Source organism: Clupea harengus, chromosome 21, assembly GCF_900700415.2.
Source record: "Clupea harengus chromosome 21, Ch_v2.0.2, whole genome shotgun sequence".
Taxonomy (NCBI): Eukaryota; Metazoa; Chordata; class Actinopteri; order Clupeiformes; family Clupeidae; genus Clupea; species Clupea harengus.
In genome coordinates, this window is record NC_045172.1 from 13,869,769 (window position 1) to 13,880,721 (window position 10,953).

The following is a 10,953-nucleotide window of genomic DNA, read 5'->3' on the forward strand; positions in this document are numbered from 1 at the left end:
GGACCGTGAGTAATTAGAGTTGACACGTTAAAGCTGCGTTTCCTCCGGATCTGCTATTAAGTACCAATATTAGCATTCTGACAGCACGGCAGGCCTAGGAGTTCATCAAATTTAACGAGCCGCTGAACGTGAAGAGATGAGCTCGCACTGTACAGTGCATACCTGAGTGTGTCAATTCATCATTACGAGAGCAGAGAGGCTGGAGTGTAGATTTGGGGCTCTGAAGATACACACACACACACACGTGGGCATGTACAGACACTTTGTCTCTCGCTCCATCTGAGCAGCACTGTGGGACCTGAATTACTGGTGGTAATGTCATACACACACACACACACACACACACACACACACACACACACACACACACACACACACACACACACACACACACACATTAGATACACACGATCACAGGAAGGTAAAGACAGAGAGTGGAGATGGACCTTGTGGGCATCTGGGATTCACTCATTTCCCCCACAACCTGTAAAGAACCACTATTGTGTTTAACACAAGCCAAATCCATTACAGTTATAACATAACAACTCATAACAACCTCTGCTCTCTTTCTCTCTCTCTCTCTCTTTTGTAGAAGTGAAGAAAAAAACACAAAGATACCACGTGAGAATTAAAAATTTTGGCACATGAAATTTAACTGTAAAGGGTTTGTCATTTTGTCATCTTTTCCACCTACAAATGAAAGACAAATCAAACTGTTTTAAGTGAGCTGGTGGTCAACACTGTACAATGAGAATAAACCACTGATATTTTGGCTCATGCTATGATTTGCGCAAGCCTTCTATCTATCAAACTAGATTGAATAGAAAACTAACAACAATTTCCTAATTAAATAAGAATATTCATCAACAGAAAGATAATGATTTCTCTAAGTGACCCATTTGAAGAATCTGGGCTAAATAGGAATTGTACATGACTGTAAATGAGATGGATTTTTCACTCACATATGAATAAAATATGGTGTACTGTTACATATTTTCTCATTAGAATTCTCGTTCGGTCTCTTTCTTTCTCTCTTTCCCTCTCCACATTCCTAATCATATCCTTCACTGACTACATTATGGAAGAAAGTTCTAGAATAACAAATGGACCCACTTACTGAATTAAAAGTTGTTGTGATCTTCCAATAACCACCAGTCACTTTGTATTAACGCTCTTCTCGCCTTGACTTAGATCAGGAGGGGAGAAACTTCACAGAAGTTTTACTCTCTTGTGGCGCATCTCGGAAGATCTCACACTCACATTTGTCCCGCAAACAAACATCACAAGTCTGAGGCAGCTCTGTACACACTCTGTACACACACCTATGACAAAAGGGTCAAAAGCAAACCAGGGCCGAAGAGCTGGTAGACTTTAACCCATGTTTCTTCTTTCCTGCTTATTTGCTTCTTACAGTCAGTGGACAGTGGACAGTGATGGCAGACAAGGCAAGGCAGAGACTTTTAAAAACTTGAAAATCATTATCTCATCCACAAATGTTTTGCGATTGTTATTGTGGATACTGTTAATACATTGAAAAGCGAATGTGTCGCATGTAGAATCGTGTGGAATGTGAGGTAGAGCTGTGATTTTTAAGGACATTTTGTTGAACAATGTAGAACACAATTTTCGCCTGAATAGTATGCTTTGTTGACTATGGGCTTTGAGGATTGTTGGGTTTTATAGTGAGTGAAATGAGTCAAAGGGAGGCAGCAGAGAAGGAATGCAGATTAACATACAGACACACGCACACGCACACAAACACACACACACACACACACACACACACACATACACACACACACACACGCACACACACACACACACACACACACACACACACACACACACACACACACTCACACACACATGCACATACTCACACACATACACGTGTGCAGTGAGAGACAGGGGATGTTCACATTGAATACTGATTTGTAAGAGAATAAGCCAATTGAACATTCATTTAGCATGATACACTCATTGCCTTATTTTCACACACACACACACACACACACACACACACACATACAGACATACACATGCACACTTGCACGCTCCCATGCACGCACACACAAACTTACATACACACACTCACATCTCTCTTCCTTTAGAGGTCACCTTGTGTCTTCGGGGATGGGCCATTACAGATGGTGATGGACAGAATACAGATGAGTGGACAGGGAAAAGAAAGAGAAGAAAGTCAGAGTGACAGAGAACACGGTGTTTATGTGTCTCTTTATGAAAGATCTGTTCTGGATCGATGAGCAATGACTCAATGACTTTCTCTCTCTCTTTCTCTCTCTCTCTCTCTCTCTCTGTCTTTCTCTTCTGCCTCTTTCATCTTCTCTTGTCTTCCTTCCTTTAGTAATGCACAGATTAAAAATGTAACAGGCCAGAGTCTATCCCACAGAATTAGCCACACTGTTATTTGAAGGTCTGAGGGAGAGACCGCTGGTGTTTGATCAGGAGGTCTCCGACTCCTTTTGTGGCAGGGGTTGACAAGATAGCGCTACTTCACGCATAAATTGAACATGTGTGGAGTGTATGAATGTGTATATCCACATACGACGTGTGCATTCGTGTGTGTATGTTCATATATGTTTAATGTGTGGGAGTGTGTGAGGGAACAGTATGTAGCTCAGAGGTGTGATGTGTGAGTTCATGGCTGGATGAAATAAACCCCCTCTTATTAGATCAATCTGTGAGTCTACTCTGAGCATGTATAGCCTGGAGATTACTATGTTACTGCGGCAGCAAAAGAGACTTAGATTTCAGGGCTCTCTCTCATTCTCAGCTTGTCTCTCTCTCTCCCTTACACACACACACACTCACACACACACACACACACACACACACACACACACACACACACACACACACACACACACACACACACACACACACACACACACACACACACACACAGACCACCTCTCCAGGGTGTAGTTATTGACTCTCTGACTTAATCCAGGGTGTGATTGCCTTTCATCTCCAATTGACCTTAGACTCCCATGTGAAAAGCAGCTTGGGCTCAGAGGTCATGCACAAAAAAGACTCCACGCCCAAGAGAACCACCCACACTGCCCAACCAATTGGAGCACAAACATTTTGAGTGATTGACAGCTTTAGCACCCAATAGAAAATCATCGCAATTTCTGGCACTTGCTAACAACAGCAAATGCAAAATCAGTGCAATACTTTTGTTCACATAATAGTAATGTCTGACAGGAACATGTGCTGAACAATGCCTGTTAACAAATCCATGTGAACACACGCACACACAGACGACCTGTTTTTGCTTTGTACCTTACCTTCAATGACAAATGCCAGAGACGCACTGCCCCCTATTGGTAATTACAGGAACACATACACACACACACGCACATACACACACGCGCACACGCACGCACGCACACACACACGCACACACACACACACACACACACACACACACACACACACACACACACACACACACACACACACACACACACAGAATAAATGTGTGCAGTGCTAACCCATGCACTGACTCAAGGCTTATAGATTGGTTGACAAAGGTACATGTTTATGTAACGCCCTTCCTCCATATTCCAACCAGTTTGATTGTCAGCGCTGCTTATCTGACTGCATAGCATCAGTTATTTATGTCTGCAGGCTGGATTAGATTTCCTAGCTCTTGGAGTCTATTCCTGAAACATTGTTGAACTTGGATGAGGAAACAACGTGTTTTGTCAGATTTATGACAGTGGCCAGCAATACTGAAGAAGCCTGTCCATTCACTGAATTTCTCTAAAATAGTCACAGTCTATTGATTTTATCATAATATGGGTGACTGATGCCACTGGTGATGCGGGCACCATTATTATCATGCTTTATTGGCCTTTAAAATGTCCTCAGCCTCTGTGATGAAAAGAAACCGTATATGAGAGAGGAAAAAAAATTGAAAAAGTTCACTGGCATATGGATATTGGCAAACACACACACACACACACACACACACACACACACACACACACACACACTCATAAACATACACACAGACAAACAAACAATCCGATGTGTGGCACTCTTAATTCATCAGGCCTCCCCTGACAGGCCTGGAGCGCTCTGACGAATGTGCAACTAACACGAATAAATGAGTCAATTACCCGGCATGGCTGCGTGTTTGCATCTCCGCTGCCTGATGTTTTCATTATAAATAATGAAATAACGACCGCGCGCCGTTCAATCAGCCCCAGTGCTAATAATGACCACAACATGGAGCAGGCTTCAAATCAGCCCGTAAATGGAGCATCTCCTTCACAATGACTTTCTACACACACACACACACACACACACACACACACACACACACACACACACACACACACACACACACACACGGACATATACACATACACATACACATATACATACACATACACATACACATACACATACACATACACATACACATACACATACACATACACATGTAAGATATTGTCTCGCTCTTTTGCACACACACACACACACACATACACACACACACACACACACACACACACACACATGCGCGCAGATGCTGATGACACACTGAGATGGTAGTGCGGTGAAAGGTTGAAAACTCAACAGCTTGCGAGGGCTTACAAACATTCCAGCAGAGGACGTGTGTAACACACACACACACACACACACACACACACACATCCATTTATTAAACAAAATGACAGAGACTCCCACCTCCCCAGGGTGTAAATTGTACCTCCCCTCACCAATATTCTTCCAGGGAGCCTTGAGTCCATCGCTGCGTCTCTCCTGGAACATATTACACAGGACATAACACAGGTCCTTCTGTCCTTTATGCATGCGTTACAGAATTGGACGAGACAAGGAATCCATTTCAGCCATGAAGTCCACACACCCTCAATTATGGGTGCATGGCCAGTTTCAGGGACACCATGAGATTATCACCAGCAGGGCAATTACATGGCAGCTGATATTATCTCTTTTATCTCTTTTAAGAGGTATCAGTTCTGTCCAAGGGTCCCATGATTTCAACCTTACTGTTCAGACACCCAAAAGGATTGGTTTGATTTCACTTAATTAAATACATAAACTAGAATAAAAATCCTTGACATTGAGTTTTATGCCACGAAAGTTTACTGTGCATGTCATGATGGTTGATTGCGCTTTGAAATATACATCTTTCAACACATATACATCTTTCATCTACAACTGTGGTGAATTGCAATTGCATAGTTTCTGCCTTACTTCCAGGCATGAGTCAGAAGAGAGGACGTGCATATGCTCACATACACAAAGCACTTGCATACACAAGCAAACACACACAAGCAAACACACACACACACACACACACACACACACACACACACACACACACACACACACACACACACACACACACACCTCTTTGTTTGTTTGTTTGCTTTGGCCTTTTTGTTTGTTTGTGCAGTTTTGATAAATGGATCCACGCACATTATGCTGAGCAGAGTTTTACAGATGCTCCGTTTGCCACCCAAAACCCAGGATAGAGGGGTTCAGTGAATGTGGTCTGCACAGTGTGGAGGAGGGTCGTTGTGTCAGAGATGCTGTAGAAAGACAGAATACCCGCCCTGTGGTCCACATACACTCCCATTCTGGAGCAGGGGAGGGTGAGGAGTTCAGTTCTAAAATTATTGTGCCGTAAGGAACATCTTCCAGGATCACAATCCAGCCTCCATGACTGATTATTATACCCAAACCGACATTCAAGAAAACCTCCTTTCCTGCTGACGCCTTTGTACGCTACAGCGATATCCACCCCAAAAGTGTCTTCATGAGTCCACTCAACCTCCCAGTAGCAGCAGGCAGAAACACCCTGCACACACAGCACCTGAGACCACACATCAAATCTGTCCGGATGATCGGGATATGGCTGCTCCTCTCCACGTGTAGCCCTTCTGTTCCCCTCAGACAGAGAGAGGGATCTGTGTGCCGTGTTTGGATCCAGTGTCAGCTGACAGGAATCTGATGAGAGTTACAAAAAAGAAACAAGCTAACATTGTACATGTACTCTTTCTCTTTATGAAGACAAAAACATACACACAGACCATCGTTTTCTCCTTCACTTCCTTGGGTTTGACAGGGCCTCTCTCTCTCTCTCTCTCTCTCCCTATCTATGGTGTGTTAGGGGAGCTGTGGTGTCAGTTGGGGTGGATGGGGGCCTAATAGTTCAGCTTTGAGTTATTTTGGTTGTAGTCACTATCACTGATACGATCAATTACATATTAAAGGGTGTTTAAAGTTTAAAGCTACCGCTACCTCGGCCGGGCCAAAAACATCGTCAAAGACACATCACACCTAGGCCACCACCTGTTTACTCTCCTGCCCTCTGGCAGATGGTATTGGTCCTCCAGAGCAAGGACCACGTGTCTAAAGGACAGTTTTTTCCCTACGGCTATGAAAACAATAAACTCAAACAAACACTAAAATGTGCAATATTAACACTTCAGTCACTTTATTCTACGCTTATGCCATCTCAGTCACCTTATTCATGTGTATACAAATTTTACTCTTTTTATATGCAACGTACCTCAGGGGGAGTACTTGTACTCCATACCTCTGCACTTTGTTGTACTCTTAATCTGTTTTAGTTTATTGTATTGTTGTGTTGTTATATGTTGTCCCTCATGGCACCATACAATAACAATAAAGTCACACACGCACACACGCACACACACACACACACACACACACACACACACACACACACACACACACACACACACACACACACACACACACACACACACACACACACAGACACACACACACACACAGACACACACACTCTCTCTCTCTCTCTCTCTCTCTCTCACACACACACACACACACACACACACACACACACACACACACACACACACACACACACACACACACAGATCATGAGAGTGGTTTGGGTTACTCACACTCTATTAACTCCTCTCTGCTTTTTGGTTCCAGCGGCAGCACAATCTGGATCTGTGCCACTGGTCAGTGACAGACAGATTACAAAACATACATGATTACAAAACAACTACATAACAAATCATTAAATGTGTGAGCTCTTAACCATGTCATTCCATCATTTTCAAGTCTGACCTTTAAATGTTTTAGAATCCCAAATTCATCAAGAGCATCAGATATGGTTTTCCTTTTTATTTTGTCTAACCTTCAGCAAATATCTTCTCCATCTTGCAGGTTTCTTCCCCTTTCAGTGCAGTGAAAGATTCCTTCAGGTCCTCAAATGACAGGTGTGGACTTAGTGTGATGCTAGGTGAAGCCTTAGATACAGGAGCAGTCTGGAGGGCCTGGAAACTCTACAGACAAAATTCAGTCAGAGATGCTAAGCGGAGAAGATGGTGAAACATTTTTTTTTAAATATTTATTTTACTTTTTATATATTTTATTTTATATATTGTTTTTGTGTGTAGTACTTATTATGTTTTTATGTTTATTGTCTGCCCCAATATGCCAAAACAAATTCCTGGTAGGTGTAAAATTACTTGGCAATAAAAACAATTCTGATTCTGATTCTGATTCTGATTCTGATGATGAGTGGAGCTACCTGGATGAAATGGACGTGGTCCTCCTCACGTGAGAGTTGCTCTAGTTGAGCGTCTCTTCTCCTCAGCTCAGCGATCTCCTGCTCCAGTTTCTCCAGGATTCCTTCAGCTCGACTCACTGCTGCCTTCTGCTGAGCTCTGATCAGCTCTTTGACTTCAGAGCGCCTTCTCTCAATGGACAGCAGCAGCTCAGTGAAGATCCTATAACTGTGCTCCTCTGCCTCCTCTGCAGAGTGCTGTGTAGGCAGACAGAGAGGGGTCCACGTTAAGCTGCAGACTCTGATCAGATGCTTTTGGACCAGAAACTTGGAGCCAAAAGTGACTCAGGTGTGGGGGGTGAGTGACACTGACATTGAGTAACGGTTGTGGAATTCTTCTGAAAGAACTCAGTACTAACTTTGAAAGAGGCCATAGCCTCTGCCAACTCCATCATCACTGTCTCCCTCTCTTGGATTCTCCTCTGGAGTTTCTTCCTTTTTTCCAGGAGTTGATTCTGTTGTTAGGCAAAACGATAGGCAATACTTTATCAACAATTAATCATGTTTTTGAATTGGGAAAAAAACCTTTTGCTTTTGATTTGGAAACTGGACATTTTATATCAACAGCAGAGAGATTTCAGAGTTCTTCTAGAAAAGAAAACCTTACTGGATACCATTCTGTGACATAGCATACTGTATGTTGGATACTATTCTGTGACATAGCATATGTTTTGTGGTGACTCATTTCATACAAATTTAAATTACAAATGACAAAAATGCCACTTTCAAGAGAGACTTTACCTGTTTCTCGGGCCTTGCTACTGTTGCTAAGACCATATCATGGCCTCTGTGATCTTCCATGGTGCACAACACACAAACACACTTCCAATCAGTATAACAAAACATCTCAAGGACCCTGCCATGTTGAGGACAAATCTTGTTTTGTAGATGTGTGGCTTTAACCAGCAAGTGCTTCTTTAAGGCAGCATGTTGATAGTGAGGTTGAACATGGGTTTCACAGAAAGACACCTGACACACTAGACAGGATTTGACAGCCTTGTGTTTTCTCTCAGAGCAGAGGTCACACTGCACGTCTCCTGGTCCAGCATAGCAGGGTGCAGGACGAGCAGCCTGGATCCCAGTCGTCTTCATTTTGTCCGTCAGCTCGGCTAACATGGTGTTTTTCCTCAGAGCAGGCCTTGGGCTGAATCTCTCTCTGCACTGCGGACAGCTGTACTCACCCTTCTGATCTTCCTGGTCCCAGCAGCCACTAATGCAGCTCATACAGTAACTGTGTCCACATGGAATAGTGACTGGATCCCTTAATGGGTCCAGACACACCGAACAGCGGAACAGATCCAGATCCTTCAATGAAGCGTCTGCCATGTTACTCAGCTTCAGTAATACGTGCAGAACCACTAAAGTGGAGACCTTGTGTCTCAGTGTGCGTTTAGCTGATAATGCTAACGGGCCTCCTGGCAGAGTTCCAGAACACTTGAGGGAGAGATGATAAGAGGAAGGGCTGTGACATGCTTGGTCTCTCACACTTCTCTCCCTCTTTCTTTCTTTCTTTCTTTCTTTCTTTCTGTCTCACTGTGTGTGTGTGTGTGTGTGTGTGTGTGTGTGTGTGTGTGTGTGATATTAGCTCCTCCAGTTTTATCAATCCAGTCTTATGTCATCAAACCAACTTGTTAATTCTCATTTTATTTTTATGTTCACATGGCATGGCATGTCTCACTTGAATTAGCTTACAGAGTGTCCCTCTTGCAGAGTTCTTCTACACAGTGTTTTAAGGCAGAGAGAGAATTCTGCAAGTCCTCGAAGGATTGTTGTGGATCAAGAGTGATGCTGGACAAACCGTTAAATGTAGGCAGCATGCCGAGGCCCTGGAACACCTACAAAGGATATGTTAGAGAGAAAAGGAGTTCACAAGTGGATTACTCATTTCTGTTTGGATTCACAGGTAAAGATGTGAGACATGAGTCAGTCGAGTACCTGGATGGAATGTTCGTGATCCTCCTCATGTGAGAGCTGCTCCAGCTCAGAATCTCGCCTCCTCAGTTCAGCGATCTCCTGCTCCAGTTTCTCTTTCAGCTCGACTCACTGATGCCTTCTGCTGGGCTCCGTGCTCCTCTTCTTCCTGTGCTGAGAGCTGCAGAGAGACAGACTCCCTGGGGTGTGCAGGTAGACTGAGAACAGAAGCTTAACCCTTTAGATTTTTTTCACTTTGGTATAGTAGATATAGTAAATATATTCAGCACATTTCCTTAAACCTCTTTTAACGTAGAAAATGTGTACTGTGTACAAACATTTTGCAGCTGGGAATGGAGGTGAATTTAAGTGTTGGGCTTGATATCTTTCCTATAACAGATCACACTTCATCACAGACTAAATCGAAAGAAGACACTCAAAACCATGTGCCTTTCCTGCCTCTGCAATGCATCGATCCCTAACCCAGCATAGGTTTCCTGGCTCCAATCAGTTCCGAATTTCTGATAGCCAATGTGTTTCATTTCATTTCTCAATATAGACTGGGGTGAGGGTGTGGGAAGCCTTATATTGGAGTTACTGGAAAGAGAGAGGAGACGATTGAAGGGTAGCATGCTCATCCACTCCACACGGTCTGTTTTGTCCACTTTCTCTTTGACCCGCTGATGCTTAGTACATACAGAATTGACCTAAAGAGTCTGGATGTGGGCTTCACAAAAACACACCAGACACACCAGAAAGGTAAGTCATGGAGGATGAGTCTAATGGTCTCCATTCTGTAAAAACCCTTATCATCAGTTAGACCTGTTAACATATTTCATGTTGAACATCTAACAAATTGTGTCATCAGCACATCAGTTGCTGCCAATATGCCAATAATATGTCAAGACTGGAGAGAGAGAGACTGGCTAAATGGAAATTGTGCTTGTCTTTCTATGTCTTGTCTTGTGCTTGTCTTTCTAAATGTTTCTTTGTGTGTATGATGAGGTAACACACAAATAACAGTGAAACCAACCAAACACACATGCACACGCACACACACACACACGCCCACACACACACCCTACGGCCCTTAGTAGCTGATATCCTGTCAGGGGGCTGGAGGATGTTTGGTGTATCTCAACCAGGGCCTGTATTTCTGTGTCATTAAGAGAGAAGACTGTGCCATGTTGAAAGCAACATGAAAAATGGATAACTGAGTAACACAAAAGTGCACACACACTTACCCATTTGAGGATGCCTTTAGATAACTCCCATGCTCACACCAGACAAGTACAAACTGCTCCAAAAACATCCACATTTTTTCTGTCCGTATTGTTAAAATGTATGGGGGACAGCCCAGATCACACCCCCACACAAATACACACACACTCACACACAAATAAACACACACTCAC

General features: G+C 43.3%; 1 protein-coding gene across 2 annotated transcripts; it reads right to left on the minus strand.

The window, feature by feature from the left end:
- Nucleotides 1-5,404: 5,404 nt before the first annotated feature.
- On the minus strand, nucleotides 5,405-9,126 carry LOC105911694 (tripartite motif-containing protein 16-like). 2 transcript variants are annotated; one of them, XM_012840524.3, is made up of 6 exons: nucleotides 8,369-9,126; nucleotides 7,987-8,082; nucleotides 7,592-7,825; nucleotides 7,196-7,343; nucleotides 6,954-7,013; nucleotides 5,405-6,009 (listed from the first exon to the last, which is right to left on the minus strand). In XM_012840524.3, the coding sequence occupies exons 1-6, from the start codon at nucleotides 8,951-8,953 to the stop codon at nucleotides 5,480-5,482; spliced, it is 1,653 nt and encodes a 550-aa protein (XP_012695978.2). In that variant the 5' UTR covers nucleotides 8,954-9,126; the 3' UTR covers nucleotides 5,405-5,479. The 2 variants fall into 2 exon arrangements, 1 of the variants encoding a protein (XP_012695978.2); XR_004162745.2 differs by lacking the exon at nucleotides 5,405-6,009 and having other exon boundaries at nucleotides 7,126-7,343; nucleotides 8,369-9,123.
- Between the last annotated feature and the right edge of the window lie 1,827 nt (nucleotides 9,127-10,953).